General features: G+C 48.7%; 1 protein-coding gene across 1 annotated transcript in view; it reads left to right on the top strand.

The window, feature by feature from the left end:
* ARHGAP35 (Rho GTPase activating protein 35) overlaps positions 1-3,847 on the top strand; it is a 59,469-nt gene extending 55,622 nt beyond the window's left edge. Inside the window, exons 5-6 of the mRNA XM_033158418.1 lie at positions 185-290; positions 2,306-3,847. Of these exons, the coding sequence (XP_033014309.1) occupies positions 185-290; positions 2,306-2,669 (470 nt within the window). The 3' untranslated portion in view covers positions 2,670-3,847. The remainder of the gene's footprint in view (positions 1-184; positions 291-2,305) is intronic.
* The last annotated feature ends 13,669 nt before the right edge of the window (positions 3,848-17,516 follow it).

The raw sequence follows: 17,516 nt of genomic DNA, 5'->3' as shown, positions 1-17,516 counted from the left end.
TACAAAGGACCGTTGAGTGCCGTTGGTGGTGGTGGTGGTTGGGCTTGTGGGATTTGTGTTCCTGCATTTACTCCTTAAACATCAGTTGCAGGCTTTTTGAGTTTGCATTTGGATAGTTGGAGATCATGAATGCCTGTTTGCACCTTGTAAAATTGTGAATTCTGGTCTGTTTCCCTTTAAACAGAGATCAATGACAGAGAACAGAAGTTGCATGCACTTAAAGAGGTGCTGAAGAAATTTCCCAAGGAGAACTATGAGGTCTTCAAATACGTTATCTCTCACTTGAGCAAGTATGTTCAACGCATGTTTTTTCTGTCCCTCTGAGATGCAAGTGGAAGGGGGGGGACACGGGTCTCACCTTAGTTTTAGCTGTTGGTTTCTTAACAAGCACTGGAGCTGTGTAAAGCTAACGTTGGGTCATTTCACAGCCACAATGGGGCAGTGGAGCCTGCCTGAAGAGAATCTGTTCCCTGACGTTTCTCCCAATTAAGCAAGCCTCCATTTATCAGGGGTCTCATTAAATTTGGTAAATCCTGCTCCTCCAGAAATTGGCAGCCGTGCTCTGGCAGAGGTTGTGTTAGGCCTGCTGTCTCCCCAGTTTCATTAGCCATGGCCAGGGGGCATTTGCTGCTTTCAGAGGTCATATTCACAAGGCTGCGCTCTTAAGAGTCCCAGTTAATGAGCCCAAATCACCACCAGCCCTTTGGTTCGGTTCTCACAGCCACTGATACAGATTGTCGTGGCCCTATAACACTTGAAGGTGTGTTCTTGGCAGCGCTCTTGACTGCTCACTAGTTCGGGGAAAACAAGATGACTAAAGGATTTTGAGGTTTTCTGCTCTTCTTGTATAGCTTTGAGTGTATCTTTGGAGTCCTGTTTTAATCTGAGTGTGTTTCAGTTCTGGGTGCATTAACCTGGAGTGATTTTGTAGTCAGCCCTGTTCTACTCTTAGAAAGAAAGGAGGCAAAATAATATTATTGCCCTTTTTTTAAACCATTCTGACTGGCATGAGTAAAAAGTGATTACCGTATTTTTCGGACCATAACATGCACAGGACCATAACACGTACCTACTGTATATTCTGGCGTATAAGACTACTTTTTAATCCAGGAAGTGTCGGGGGTCCTCTTATACGCCGGGTGGAGAATCTGCAGTCGAGTATATCTCAAACTCTATATTTTAATTGGAAAAGTGGGGGTCGTCTTATACGCCCAGTCGTCTTATACGCCGGAAAATATGGTAGTTTTTAGACCAGGAAAACAAGGAAAAAAAAAAATCTGAATCACAGCCTCCTTGGGAGGAGAGCAATCCCCACAGAGGCTTGGGAGGGAAGCTGCATGCCCGCCAGCCATATGGTTGGCGGGGTGCAGCTTCCATCCTAAGCCTCTGCAGGGATCACTCTCCTCCCACAGAGGCTTGGGAGGCTTTCCTTCTCCCCCGCCCCCCCAAGCAGCACAGGTCCCTTTTCCAACCTCCTCCTCTCCATCCCTTTCGCCCAAACTCCTCAGGCGACCTTCGCTGCTGCCTCTCCTTTGCCCTCTCCTTCCTCCCCCTTCGCCCCGCTTCTCGGTCCCCCTCCTCTTCCTCCCCTCTCTTGGTAGCTGCCTCTTCTCGCCATCCTCCGGCCAACATCCCCGGAGCCATCAGGGGAAATGGGAGGCTGTAGGCAAAGCCTTCCCACCGCCCATAAGCCTTCCTGGGGCTTCAGGGGAAAAGGGAGGTTGCCGGCAACCCAGCAGGGCAGGTCAATGGCACCCGCCACACTGGCGATTCTGCTCCAGGGACCACACATTTGCTCCATAAGGCGCACAGACATTTCCCCTTTTTAGGAGGAAAAAAGTGTGTCTTATGGAACAAAAAATACGGTAATGTTTAGGACCCTCTTAATTTGCCAGCTGCAGCAAATCTACCTGTCACCTTCTACCAACCCTGTCTCATCTCTCCCCCTGCCCCTGCATTGCTCCAATAACTGTCCCTCCTGTTCCTGGTCACTACCAGCACCACACTCCTTGCTGCTGTGTTTCCTTGCCTTCCTACATATGTGCAGTAACATAAGAGCATAACTGAGATACCAGGAGAAACACATGCAGCCGGGAAGGCAGTTGTTCTGCAGCAGCAGGCTGGGTTGAGAGTTAGCCTGCCACACAACTAGCCCCTGATGTGTGCAGCTGCCGCCTAGACCCTTCTGTCCCTGCTTCAGGAAGTGTAGGGTGTGCCTTCCACTTAGCACAGTAGCCCACAGCTCCCCTGTGGTTTTGAGCAGGCCTTGCTAACCTTGTGCGGTGGTGTCTCCCGTGTCTTGCAGAGTAAGCCACAACAACAAAACCAACCTGATGACGAGCGAAAACCTCTCCATCTGCTTCTGGCCCACCTTGATGAGGCCCGACTTCAGCACCATGGATGCTCTCACTGCTACTCGTATTTATCAGACAATCATAGAACTCTTCATCCATCAATGCCCTTTCTTTTTCTACAATCGGCCCATCATTGAGCCTCCTGGGGCCATGCCCAGCTCTCCCTCTGCCATTCCTGCCAGCACGCCTTTCCTGTCCTCCACACCTGTGATGGCCCAGCCGTCCCCTCCACAGACTCCTCCTCCCCCCTCTCCGCAGTCTCCCCTCCAGCCCCTTCTTGCCCCACAGCTTCAGGCTGAGCAGCACACACTGTGAACCCTGGGCACAAGAGGACATCGAGGTCTCCTCCTGTTCTTCCACGCGGAACAGAGACTGGAAACTCAACCCCGTCATCTGTCGCCCTCCCCCCTCCCCCTCCCCTGCCACTTGGTTGCAAACTTCAGCTGGGCAAACTTCAGCGGCCTGATAGGGCAGGGGCGAGCTGGAGTATTGGACACATATGACGCCTTGGTTCTGCCTCAGTGCCTGGCACGGAAGGGCCTGCTGCGTCAAGGATGACGTCGGACATTCCTTTGAGCAGGAGGGGTCTGTATCTCTCTTTGAATGCTGGATCTGATCATTTCCGACCGGAGCAAACCTGTAGAACTCACGTGAACACTGCCACGATCAGCTGGGTGGGTGGCTTTGGACGAGTGTTTGGGGATTTCTCCTGTGCACAGACAGAGAAGACCTGCTAGAGCCTGGCGAGATGTGGAGCCCCTACCCCCAAACACATTCCATGAGCTGCAACCAGGGGCCTGTTCTGCACCGCTGGGCACCTCCTCACCTATTTTGGGGAGACCACCATTTCACCTTAGACCAACTCTCACCGTCCCAGCGTAGCTGCTCAGAAGGTCTGGACCAACACATCTGAAAGAGAGGCTTTTTTATGTTTTGGCAAAGGTGGAATGTAAATTTCTCCTGACTTTTAAGTATCGGCCAATCGTAAAGGGGGAAGGAACTAACCTTGAAAACAAACAAATGGCGAGGAACATTAGAAGAAATGAAAACATCCCCATCCGCTGGTTGGGTTGTTTTTAATCTGGCAAAGTAGTAGTTTGGGACAATGGCTCCTTTTTACTTGAGCAGAGAATTTGTGTGTGGCAGAGGCTCCCTGGCAGGGTGGAGTGAGGGCAGTCCAGGTTTGATCTGGCTGGTTCCGCTGTCTTTATTTGACAAATCATTAACATATCTCTCACACTACAAACACACCCACACTTTCCGCCTCACGCAAAATATTGGTGTTTGCACTTAATTGAAGGGAGAGTGTGAGGCAAGGGCATGTGTGTGTGTGTCTTTTGCAAACACAAACGACGATTTGCTGTCTGACTTGGGATTTAATTCCTCTAGAACACTATGTTGACAGAAACACTGTTGATAATCTTCGTGCGCGAGTGTATGTGGGCCGTATGGGGTTGGGGGCAAGTGGTGCGGCTAGAACAATGGCTTTTTTATATATAAAAAAATGTTGCTGGTGGAAACATTTTCAAGGGTAAAAGCTGATGCAGGAATGAAGTGGAGGGAAGTGCAAGTGAATTTCACCCCCCTCTCCAAACCCAGAGTCAGAGGCAGGCAGGCTAACAGAAGAAAGTCCTCCACTGCGGTCTCCTGGAGTGGCTGGTCCAGTCATTCCTTGGGAGTTTGGTTCACTAATTTCTGCGGTTTGCTGCCATTATAAAGGTGGCTTGAGGAGTGACCATGCCACGGGATGGTAGGATAAATCTGACGGCAGGTTCTTAAAACCTTCAGGCACAACCTTGAATCACTAGAATTAGCTGCCTTTCCCAGCATCCCTGAAAATGGCCATGAGTCACTAGCGCCATGCCCAGCTCTCCCTGGACCTTGGAGCCTGGAACTTCATTGTAGGCTGTCACTGAGCTGCTTCTGCCCCTTCCCTCCCTGCCTCTCCCCATGCGGGGTGTGTCTCTCTCTGCCCTGGCTCTGCTGTTTGGTGTATCCTGTCTCCGTGCACGACCCCTTCCCCTTCTCCCACACCTGGAGCCACAGTATGCTCATATCAACCCTTAAACCTGTGGTCTTTTCCTAGCCGGGGAGCATGTTGGGCATGCAGTGCCCCCCGGCTTTGCTACTGTGTGACCTCGGCTTCTTTCCTTGCATCGTGGGGGTGGGGGGGCATTGTGCAGGGAAGAGGCAAGAAGTGAAACCACTAGGGATAACCAATCAATATTTCCTGTGCAGGCACCATTGAGAAGAATGGTGGCTGTGCATCAGCAGTGCCTGGTAAACTGTCCTGTAGAGTGAGTGAGTGAGTGAGTGTGTGTGTATGTGCGCATTTGTGGGATGGGGGAGAGGGAGGAATCTACTTAGTAACAGGGCAGTTTTAACTGGAGTTTCCACGGTACCCCTGGGAGGTCACAAGGGAGCAATCCCCTATGCCACCCTTTCTGTCTCTTCGCACTTTAAAGCAGAACCTATGGTTTTATTGCTAGTTTTAGCATTTCAAGGATGTTTGTGTTAATTTCAGTAGGATGGGGAGAGAAACCCCAGTCCTCCCCAAAATTAAAAAAAACAAACAAACAACCCTCCACCTTTATCCCGCCTCTTTCCGGCATCCAGAGCCCAATCTTCAGCAAACTCTCTCTCTCTCCTATAAATAAGCCGAATTATGTACTCCTTATTTTAGAACCACATTTAAAATTTGTATCTATGTCAGGATTGTGTGCTTGAAAGCATCCCTTGCGAGCATTCCTTACAAGTTGTTGTTTTTTTTAAAAAAATATTCTCATGCGTTAATGAAGCTTTTGTGTAAATAACAAACTCTTTTTGGTTTGTTTAGACTGTTAAAAGGAAAGCAGACCATTTTGCCATCCTTTATGCATGCATAACCCTAAAGAAAAATCCCACAGGGAGGAGGAAGAGGAGGATGAAAGGGCTGGGGAAGACCCCCTCCAACCTTCCACCTTGCTTCAGCCATGTTTTGCTGTGGTCTTGGGCTGGGTGAGCGTTGACTCCTTGCAACTAATAATGTAGGCTTTCTAACTGGGACAGGTGGGTAACTTCTGCTGCGTATGCAGTGTGTTTTCCTGTGCCTTTTCTTAGGGTCTAACACCAAACACCTCTCTCTGAAGGACCTCTAATTAACAGGTGTTTAGATTCAGGGTGCTCTTCCTTGCTATCTTGATCAACGAAGGGTGGCTTAACCTGCCTCAAACCCCATCAGTTTGCTGCACCTTGAAACTTCCCATACAGCCTCATCATTGCCTGCTGCTGCTGCAGGATGATACCCACATGCTGTTGTTTTGTGAGGACAGCAGCACACACAGAATTGGAAGTGGGCGGGGCAGGCACAAAGGGTTGCAGTGTGCTGGTTGGCGCTCTGCTGTTGTTGATCTGGCCTTGTGATTCCACCCTCAGTTGCTGCTCTCGAAAGGGGAAAGGTGCAGAGTAAGAATATTTGTGCTTTTTCCCGATCCTTCCCCTTCCTCAGAATGTGTTGTGTAGAAGGGAGAAAAGCTGAGTGGCTTCCCCATAATCCCATTCCACAATCCACGATCTTGTCGTCTTAAAAGTCTGCTGGAGAAGTGAAGTTGGTGGTGCAGCCCACTGGAAGGCATGTAGACTGCAGAACCAAGAGGCCATTTTTTAAAATGTCCCTGCGGAGGGTCAGACCAGGCAGCCCCTGCAGATCTACACAGCAAAGTGCTTCACATGTTGCCATTCCTCCTTTTGAGATAAGTGACATCTAGTTCCCACTCACACTACCCGTGTTTAAGTCTCTTTGGTTACAAGTGACGGGTTGGGGGTTTGTTTTTGTTTTTTTGACTGGTTATAACTTGCTAAAAGACTTGAGATCCTACCCCTGACACCCCTGTTTTGCCTAAGCTGTGCCATTCCTTTGCACGCACTAGTGCCCCACTTTGGTGTCCAGCATCATGTCACGTGTGCGCAAATATTCCCAGCTTTTTCTGCAGTTGAGACTACATGCATGCTTGGGCTGTCATACAGGCAGGGAGGAGCAGTCACAAAAGGATTGGAATCCCGTAGGGGCATTTTCAGTCGCAGCCTTTTTAAATCTAGCATTCTGCCCAAGGCTGCAAAATACTGTCCCATGCCTCCTGAAGCCCTCTTCTTTCTTCCCCAGCCTGTCGCTCTTCGGATTGCAACCTCTGTGTCAATCGGCCAGGCTGGCTGGGGACTGATGGGAGCTGCTGCTCAAAACATCCAGAGGGCGCCGGGCTGGGGAAGGTTGCTCTGAAATGTTCACCTGCCCTAATCGGAGGGTGGAAACTCACCGGGATCTGCTTTGGAAGGCCACACTTTTGGTGCCAAAGGTTACTCCGCTGTACCCCTCGCACCCCCCCCCCTTGGAGAGGATTGCTGGGCTTTGCTGTTCTGTGATTATTTTAAGTGGGAGACAAGCGGCAAAAAAATTGTGCCACCCGACCTTCATTTCAAAACACACGCAAACACTACAATCCAGCTGCTCCTGTGGTTGAAAGGACAAACATTTCAAGGCTGCCAAGGCCCTGCTATCAGCTAACTTACATGTGCATTTTTATTTTTATTTTTACATTCGCTAAAGGAACCCCACTGGGCAATTCTTTTTTGTTCTTAATTGCTTGTCCGGATCTTTCCTTTCCTCCTTAACTTTTGTGACTCAGCAGCCAACGTTACTAAGCCTGACTTAGCGTTTTTGTACACCTGGCCTTGGTTTCTCCTCCTCGGTTTCTGATGCCTGGCCGGTGGGATATGCTTTGGTCTGCAGACAAAACAGTGACCCCCAGCAACCCACAACATCTGTCTCTGTCTAAAACTCTGAATAGTCTTTTGTAGAGGTCCAGGGGAGGAGAGGGGCACTGCCACCCCCTCACTGCCTCTTATCATAGGTCCTAGTTTAACTGTTAGGTTTAACTCTTCCCCACCCCTTGTTCTGTAAAATCGAAATACGATAGAAATATTGTATTTTTAAATGTAGTTTAAGGCAGGGCATAAGTTATTGTTTAAATAAATAAAAAGCTCCCCCCCCCTTTGTGTACATTAAAAAAAAGCCCGATCTGTTTCTCAAATTGTATGGGAATTAAACTTGTCCTGAAAAGTTGGGTTTAGTTTCTGCACTCAGCTTATATAATTTCCCCCCGGTACTTGTATTTTCACATGTAAAATTACCTCTATATATGTTGAATTAACAATTTTTTGGAATCGGAAGAGGAAGGAAAAAAAATATTAATGGTAATAAAATGTGTAGTTGTTCCAGCTAAGTATGTGCCCAAAACACTCTTCACAGAAACAAACAAGAAATATTGAAAGATCTGTATGTAAAGAAAAGTATAATGCTTATTTCTCTGTATTTTTAGGAGCCTAACAACATCCTTTAGTTATTGGTGATAGAATATTTCCTTTTTATGCTTCTTTTAAAAGACATTCTTAACAATTTGTGGTTCTTTTTCCCCAGGCCAATCCAATTAGTGCATGATAATGTTGAAAGCTCTGGGCAAAAAAAGAAAAAGTAAAAAAAAGAAGGCCCTTTTTCTGCTGAGTTTAAAGAAAAAAAAATCATGTATTTGCTACAGAGTATTGTATGTGTCTCAATGGGAATGGTGTAAAAACTTAAAGGCCTTATGTGATATGTATCATAGTTAATAAACCAATCTTGTAAAAAAGAAAAGAAAAAAGGAAAATACTCCCTCCAAACCATGTCTCTCGGCAGGCGCCCATATACACATGCAGGCACACAACATCACATGCATGCATCCTTTGTTTTGCTCCTGCCTCTTTGTCTCTTGCGGAGAAAATGTTGCTAGCTGCAAGCTGTCTTTCGGCACAGTAGGGGAACCTTCGCGTTTGCAGAGAGGGGCTGGCAACATGGAATACAGCAAATGGTTTATAAGGCATCCAAAGGAGGAACAGGTTTCCGCCACCTTCCTTTGTTTGATCCCACCAACTCCTTCTATTGAACTGGGTGGTCCTGGTTTAAATGTGGATCTGCTAGATGCATGTCTAACATGTGGCAGTGTGCTGTTTTGAGGGCCAACCGTAAGCCTCTGCTCTCACATCTTTCCCAGAAGAGTGCTGAAATTTGCACTCTGATTCTTCCTGCAGAGAACTTGTTAAACTGTAAGATGCAGGTCTCTAGCCCTTGTGATTGTAAACTAAAGGGAAGGTGCTGTTTTCAATTCTACCCCGAAGGAGATTCATTCAGAGCTTAAATTGCTTAGCTACGATTACTTTTCTGGAATTGTGGAGATGGGGGAGGAATTGAACTCCCACCCGCTCTGATCTCTTGGCTAACATAAGCGCCATCTATTAACAAGTTCCTGTATGTTGTGGGAAGTCAACCAGGATTGACAAAAGTTAGCACCAAATACCCGCACAGAAAATTATTGAGCCAAGCTGTAGGTTTCAAACTCAGTTTCTGATTGTTTGATGCTGCGATCTGCTGAGCTGGAGAGAAGATGGTGCTCACTTTCTCAATCTTAGGGCCCCAACAACGGACTACAACTCCCATCATTCCTAGCTAGCAGGGATGATGGGAGTTGTAGTCCAGCAACACCTGGGGCCCCAAGATTGAGAAAGGCTCGTCTAGAGTCTCGACTTGGGTTTTTAAGAGCAAATGTCAGACCCAAGAGTAAATGCTACAGACAAGCGCCTTTGTTAAACCGCTTAGAGGTTTTACTTACAATTTTAGCGCTATACAAATTCTGTTGAACAAGTGACAGATAATTTGCAGCCTGTTTGATGACCCCAGATGCGCAAGCACTGAAGCGTGCCTGGACCAAAGCCTGTTTTCTTCTACCCGAAAGGTAGCAGGTGTGGGTACGAACCCTACATTTGAGGGCTAAACCAGCCTATGGTGCCCTAGCAGAGAACTTTCAGGAGCGGAGGCTGTATATGCAACAGTTTTCACTGTCAGAGAGGAGCAATGCCCTCTAGCCTTAAAACATCCAGAGCAAGATCCTGCCCAGGAAGGGATATTTGGCGTGCAGAGCAGCTCTTGCACTAAGCTTATCTCCACTGGGAAGGCAGATAGCATCCCAGGCATGTTGATGTGAGGCTCAGCTGTTTCTCCCAACACACAACTAAGCTTTACTCAAGAGTAAGCCCAGAGAAATTAATGAGCATGACTAAGACCCATTAATACCAGTAGGTCTGCTTGAGTAAAACATAGTTGAATAACCTGCCCCCAAAGCTCTGATTCTGCTGCTACTGAAGTCCTTATTTTTTAAATGTACATAGAATATCCTGAAGTGTATGGTTCTTTTGAAAAGGACCTGTGTTTTGACAACCATAACTGGGAAAGCTGTTTTGGGGTCCTTGGTGTAGATTGTTCCTACAAGCTTATTCAAAACATTTTTACTTCCCTCTAAAGCCAAAGAGATGCTTACAGATTAATACAAAAACAAAGGCGGACCCTGTCTTCAATCTGAAAGGCGTAACACGAAAGGAAAAAGGGATGGGGAGGGAGGAGGAAAAGAAGCAAACTCAGCCACCAGTTCTTAAAGTGAAGGGAGCTCTTACGCAGACCAGCTGGGATGGAAACGGGTTCAAGGAGAAGAGGAGCCGAGCAGCTGAGGGTGTGGCCTGCTTCCCTTGTCCCTTTGTCATTTCCAGATGTCCTATTTTAAGTTTCCTATGCAGCGTTCTGTGTGTGCAGCAATTTCTGCTAGCAAGAAGATGTCTCTTACAAGGTTGAGCTCTTCCTGTGAGCACTGAACAAAGTTCTTCTGATGGCTTCCTTCACTCCTTGCCTGGTGAGTATTCTGTAATGCAAGTGCTGCCCCCTAGTGCTCAGCGTTCAGCACCTGTCGCATACAGGAATCAAACCTGCAACCTTGGCATTATTAGCACTCCCCTTTAACCAACTGAGCTATCCAGGATGGACCAGGGTGGTGCAACTAGTAATTCCTCTGTCTTGGGCCAGCTGCCTCTTCGATATCTCATCTTCCCAACACTACCCTATGTATTTATCGTGATTTAAGTTTATTATGTCGTCCCAGGGCAGGTTGCAACAACTTAGAGTCTGCGTTAAAAATGGTTAAAGCAATTGATGGTCACAGGAAAACGCCAGGCAATTCAACTGTCAAGAAAACTTGCATTTAGGGGCTGAAGCCTGTTATGGTTCTTCATCGCCGATTGTTTTTTTCCCCGCCGAGTGGTTTGTTTAAGGACAGGTGACTAATCACTTAATTGATTGCAAAATTAGCAAGCAGCCTATGAAGGTGCTCTTTAAAGAAAGATACTAAAAGAGCAAGATAAAACTTCACCATTTGATAAACCAGAACTCCCCTATTGTATCTTTATGAGACTCTTAATCTCTGAGTCATGAATTCAACTCCTTCATTGGGTAAAAGCTTCCAGCATTGCAGGCGGTTGGACAAGACGACCCCTGCGACCCCTTCTAACTCTACAATTCTATGAAAGCAAGACACTATCCCTAATTTCAAAGATGTAAGCCCAGTGAGGTACATTAAGGCTAAATGATTGGGAATGGTGGGTGAACATTGGTCTTCCTAGCCTAACCAAGCATTCTGTGTCCTGGAAGAAGGGACTAAGATGCCGTAAGTGAAGACCAGAAAAAGAGGGGGGGTGGTGGAGAGAGACAAGGGGGTGGGGTGGGGTTGGCAACTGACTGAACTCTGTAGATCTTGCTTCTGCAGCACCATCAATTCACAATATGCTTTTTAGAGCATAAGCAAAAAATAAAAAATGAAAATGAAAGCAATATTCATTGCCCCTGGGTGCTTACAAACTAAAATACCCTCCCCTAAGCTTGCCCCCTCCAGGGGTTGTGGACTACAGTTCCCATATGGCAGTGCTGGTTGGTGCTGATAATAATAATAATAATAATAATAATAATAATAATAATAATATTTATTATTTGTACCCCGCCCATCTGGATGGATTTCCCCAGCCACTCTGGGCGGCTTCCAACAAAAATCAGATACAAAAATATCACACATTAAAAACTTCCCTGAAAAGGGCTGCCTTCAGGTATTTTCTGAATGTCAGTTACTGTAGTTGTTTATCTCCTTGACCTGTGATGGGAGGGCGTTCCACAGGGCGGGCGCCACTACCGAAAAGGCCCTCTGCCTGGTTCCCTGTAGCTTTGCTTCTCGCAGTGAGGGAACTGATGGGAATTGTAGTCAGAACATCTGGCAGGCACCAGGTTGGGGAAGGCCGATCTAAAGTTTGATGGTGACAGGAGGGCAGAGAAAAGAGATGTGAAGGCACTTTGGACTTTGGGACATCAATGGCAGGTCTTGACACCCTGTGCCTATTTTCCTTCTCTTCCTTTGCTCCATATCAGGCACGTCCAACTCCCAAGAGACTGTGATCTACCCATTGTTATTGCCAGGAGTTGCTGAGCTTTTTTGGGGGAGACTTCTTGACCTGTTGGACACGCCTGCTCTATATAAATACTTGGCTGCAGATGTTTTAGAGTCCAGCAGGTGGCAGACAATCCCCACATTCTCCCCACCTGTCTTGATCATTTTCATTTTTTTTAACTCTTCCCTTTCTCATTTCTTCCAGTGTGGAGCCAGTGTGGTGTAGTGGTTAAGAACGGTAGACTCGTTATCTGGGGAACCGGGTTCGCGTCTCCACTCCTCCACATACAGCTGCTGGGTGACCTTGGGCTAGTCACACTTCTCTGAAGTCTCTCAGCCCCACTCACCTCACAGAGTGTTTGTTGTGGGGAAGGAAGGGAAAGGAGAATGTTAGCCGCTTTGAGACTCCTTCGGGTAGTGAAAAGCGGGCTATCAAATCCAAACTCCTCCTCCTCCTCCTCCTCCTCTTCTTCTTCTTCTCCTCCTCCTCCTCCTCCTCCTCCTCCTCCTCCTCCTCCTCTATTCATTCATTTATTTCTCAAAAACATCTCTGCTTTCCATTTGACATGCACGGGGATTTTGTCTTTAAGTTGGATTGTGGAAGGGAGACTTCTCCCTGAAATACTTGCCCTCTCGCACGAGCCTTCCATCTTTCTTCTCCTCCATCCCTCCCTAGTGAGGAAGGGAAAGGAGAATGTTAGCCGCTTTGAGACTCCTCCGGGTAGTGAAAAGCGGGATATCAAATCCAAACTCTTCTTCTTCTTCTTCTTCCTCTGCCAAGCAAGGAGATCCAGCTTCTGGGAAGGAGGGCTGGGAGATCTTTGTGCACACAGTCTGAGTTCTCTTGGCAGAGTTGGCCATGTCCTCTAAAAATCAGCCGCCGGAGCACGGGCATAGCTAAGATTTTTGTTTGGGGTGGAGAGGCAACCAAAGTTGTTGAGGTTTTCTTGGGAAATCACGGATAAAAATACCCTGTGAATAGGACATTGCAGGGGGCAGGCTTCTGCCGGGGGAGACAGATAATTGTGTGCTTTCAATGCTTTTCAATATTTGTGGATCTGGGGGGGGGGAACTACCTCCCCAGCTAAGCCCATGTACCGGAGGCATCCAGAGCTGCTCCTGACATTAGGCAAAAGTGAGACGACTACCTCAGGTGATGGGGGGTCAGCAGCAAACACTCGCCCCTCCCCGTTCATCCTCTGCCCTCAACTATTCCCTTCTGTTGCTGCGTGGTCTCTCCTGGGCCCTCAATCTGGTTTGCAGCCTCATGTGTAGTGGCACATGTTTTCACGCCACCAGCTGCTGCTGCTGTTGGCATCCGTCTGTCTCGGGAGACGTTGGAGGAGTGCCTCTTCGGGGGTGAAGTGAAACCATTGCAGAGTTACAGCGCCTGCTGTGGCTGTAGAGACCGATGCAGGAGAGACATGTTCGTTGCAGCTGGGGAAGAGGAAGGTGTCCGGTTGTGCTGCTGCAGACGCACCATGGCTTTTCTACTCTTTGCTCTCTCTCTCCCAGCGGTCATTCCTCCTGTGGTGACTGCTATGGAAGCACAACCTGACTGTCTGTCTCCAGGCCCTGCAACCGACTGCAAGGGGTTTTCATCTGGCAGAGTTAATGTTGCCAGCCTTCATGCCACATTTGCAGACATCTTCGTAACGGAAGAGTTGGTCTAGTGCCTGAAGCCAGCTCACTGGAGAGCACAGCCTTGGGGATCCTTCCATCTTAAGATTCAGCTGGCAGTCCAGTTGACTTTTGTGCACGCAATGGAGAGCCGGGTGCCATCTTGAGCTTTGCCTCTGGCAGCAAAGTACGTCAGGCCAACCCAGAGGCAGCTGCTTAATGGTAAGGCCTGAGATAATAAAATAAGCAGATTACAGGGGCTACAAGGAAGGGGTTGGGTTCCTCCTTTAACGCACCGCCAACTGATCACCAATGAAACCTTGCAGCAGCACCATATTTTAAAACGAGTTTGCCTCCATTGGTGGATTAATTTATCGAACCTTGCTGATGCCTGGAGAAATAGCTCGCCACCAATCATTTCTGCAAACAACATCCTTGTGGGGCCTGCCTTTTTTTCTCCTAGAGCAGGCATAGGCAAACTCCGGCCCTCCAGATGTTCGGGACTACAATTCCCATCACCCCTGACCACTGGTCCTGTTAGCTAGGGATGATGGGAATTGTAGTCCCCAACATCTGGAGGGCCGGCGTTTGCCTATGCCTGTCCTAGAGTCATTGACAACGTGAGTTAACCAAGGGATAGGGCACCTCGGGCTCAAGGGACAAGTGTGGCCCTCCGTGCCTGCCTACCCGGCCCTCGGAACACTCCCTGAGCCACACCCCTCACTGCCTCTGCTTCACGTCATGAGTGCTTTTCCTCGAACACTGCTCATGCCTCTTGCTTACCTGAGTAGAGGCTAAAGAAAAGTGTAAGTGTGTGTGTGTGTGTGTGTGTGTGTGTGTGTGTGTGTGTGTGTTTAGAAACCAGCCTATGGCAAACAGGTCAAATATATGTTCCTTTCTCTGCCCACTTTGGCCTCTGGCCCCACCCACCCCTGGCAAGAACATGTACAGGTGAAACTCGAAAAATTAGAATATCGTGGAAAGGTCCGTTTCTTCAGTAATTCAACTTAAAAGGTGAAACTAATATATGAGATGGACTCATGACATGCAAAGCGAGATATGCCAAGCCTTTATTTGTTATAATTGTGATGATTATAGGGTACAGCTGAGGAGAGACCCAAATTAACAATCTCAACTTTGGGGTTTTCATCAGCTGCACGCCACAATCATCACAATTATAACAAGCAAAGGCTTGACATATCTCGCTTTGCATGTCATGAGTCTATCTCCTATATTAAACTCCAGTAGCTAATGAAAACAATTGCTTACATAATGGACTTTTCCACGATATTCTTTCCCCCCCGATTTCACCTGTAGTAGTGCTCTGGCTAAAAAATGTTTTCTCATCTCATTGCAGCGCATTGCGCAGTAACTACATGGCCAGCTGGTGGCAGTGCTGCTTTATTTTGCTTTGGAGATTGAAAAGGAGACGCATCTACATCAGATTTACTGATTAGTTTGCATTTCTAGACTTCTTGTGGTTGGCATCCATCTGTCTTGAGAGACAATGGAGTGCGCCTCTGGAGGTGAAGGCAAACCGCGAAAGAATCGCAGCACCTGCTGGGGCTGCAGGCACTGGTAACTGCTGCCTCCTGTGTTGTTTTTACCACCTAGCGCACAAACTTGGGGTAGTGTGTAGGGAGGCCGTGGGCTGCCCAGATGAGGGGGGAAAAACCTTGTGTTCACTGCTGGGGTCCAAAGGAAAGACCAAGACTTTTGCCACCAATCTGGGCTGCCGGAAGGAGGCATGCAAGGCGCCATCTGTCTTGGGGACTCCACTCTGTATTTGTGTAGAGTCTACTTCTCCTGGGCTGGGCTGGATGAATCCCAAACCGGAATTAAGATTGCCGGAAAAAAATATCAACAACCTCAGATATGCTGATGACACAACCTTGATGGCAGAAAGTGAGGAGGAATTGAAGAACCTTTTAATGAGGGTGAAGAGGAGGAGCGCAAAATATGGCCTGAAGCTCAACATCAAAAAAACTAAGATCATGGCCACTGGTCCCATCACCTCCTGGCAAATAGAAGGGGAAGAAATGGAGGCAGTGAGAGATTTCACTTTCTTGGGCTCCATGATCACTGCAGATGGTGACAGCAGTCCACGAAATTAGAAGATGCCTGCTTCTTGGGAGAAAGGCAATGACAAACCTAGACAGCATCTTAAAAAGGCAAAGACATCACCTTGCCGACAAAGGTCCGTATAGTTAAAGCTATGGTCTTCCCAGTAGTAATGTACGGAAGTGAGAGCTGGACCATCAAGAAGGCTGATCGCCGAAGAATTGATGCTTTGAATTATGGTGCTGCAGGAGACTCTTGAGAGTCCCATGGACTGCAAGAAGATCAAACCTATCAATTCTTAAAGAAATCAGTCCTGAGTGCTCACTAGAAGGACAGATCCTGAAGTTGAAGCTCCAGTACTTTGGCCACCTCATGAGAAGAGAAGACTCCCTAGAAAAGACCCTGATGTTGGGAAAGATGGAGGGCACAAGGAGAAGGGGACGACAGAGGATGAGATGGTTGGACAGTGTTCTCGAAGCTACTAACATGAGTTTGGCCAAACTGCGAGAGGCAGTGGAGGATAGGCGTGCCTGGCGTGCTCTGGTCCATGGGGTCACGAAGAGTTGGACACGACTGAACAACAACAACCACAACTTCTCCTGAAGATATACCACAAGGCAGCGGTGGGGGTGGCAGCGTTGGAGGAAGCCGATTGAGCGCCTGGGGCGGCGCGCCCAGGAGTGGGGCAAACCGCCCATAGGGGTGGGGCGCATTGTGGGGCCTCTGGAGTCTGCCTGCCTCCTCCCACTCAGCCGCCCTACAGCTGGGGGGGGGGGAGACAGCGGGCAGACCGTTTGGGCAGCACAGACCCTACACGCGCCAAGCACTGTGTCTCTCCCAGGAGAGACACAGGCTTGGGCACGCTGCAGGCCCACGGTGAGTGCTGCCCGGCATTTTGTCACACCCCCCCCCCTCAGTGGTGACACCGGGGTGAACCGCACCCCCCTTCTTCTGCCCCTGGGGGTGTTTATGGCAAGACATAGAGGGGGAATTCCAGGCAGATCTAAGCTCGCTCCTTTCTATTTTTTACAACTGAATTCCACCAGCCCTAAAACTCAGGTATGAATCTGGGATATGCCCTGAACTATAAGCAAGGGGTTTGTCTGGATGACCTTGGAGGTCCCTTCCAAGTCTACAATTCCATGACAATTTTACCAATGCACTAGATAAGAACATCAGGCGCTGGATCAAGGCGAAGGCCTGCCTAGCCCAGCGTCCTGTATGCACAGCCAGATTCTTTGTCGGGAAGCCAGGAACAGGACCTGAATCGATGCACACTCTCCCCACGCGTGAGGAACGGGTATTTCACCAGTGGAGGGAAAACAGAGACGCCGCGGGCTCCACCGCTGTGCTCAAAGGGTTAACTCCAGAGCCAGTCTTCTTCGGGTCTCCTCTCTACTCCCCCTCCCACCTCTATCCTAGCCATGAAAGAGTTAACGGAGGTCAGGCATGTGTAAGCGGCTGGCAGTGTCTGGAAACCGGTGCATGGTTATGAGGCAGCACAGGGGCCCCCCCAGGGATCATCTGACATGGATTGAAAACTGCCTGATTGACAGCCATGGCTCCGTCGGAGTCAAAGGGCTTCCCAGCGGAGCCACACGGGTCAAGCTTGGGCCTAGTCCCTCCAGGCAGCTCTGGCGATGGGTATTTCCACAGCCCCCCCTCCTCCTCCCGTGCGCACCCTGCATCACCAAGCGCCTCCCTTCCCCATTCATCTTCCTGATCACGCTTGCATTCCTCTGCTGGCCAGGAGCCTCTTCAAGTATGCAGGGAAGGGAGCCTGTGCGCACACATACAGACGCACCCACACCCGGCGATTGGAGACGAGGCCCAGCTGGAAGGAAAACCCTTGGCAGAACCCGAAGGAAGCAGACCTCATGAAACCCTCCAAGTACCCCAATTTTCCAAGCACAGTCCCAGATTTACAGAAGCCGTCCCGGTTTCTGATTTGATCCCGGAATGTCCCGCTTTTCCTTAAAGGTAAAGGTAAAGGTACCCCTGACCATTGGGTCCAGTCGCGGATGACTCTGGGTTGCGGCGCTCATCTCGTTTTATTGGCAGAGGGAGCCGGCGTACAGCTTCCGGGTCATGTGGCCAGCATGATTAAGCTGCTTCTGGCAAAACAGAGCAGCGCACCAAAATGCCGTTTGCCTTCCCG

The sequence above is a fragment of the Lacerta agilis genome, chromosome 8 (genome assembly GCF_009819535.1).
Source record: "Lacerta agilis isolate rLacAgi1 chromosome 8, rLacAgi1.pri, whole genome shotgun sequence".
Lineage (NCBI taxonomy): Eukaryota > Metazoa > Chordata > Lepidosauria > Squamata > Lacertidae > Lacerta > Lacerta agilis.
Note: the sequence above shows the minus strand (reverse complement) of the source record. Positions and strands in the feature narration are given on the sequence as shown.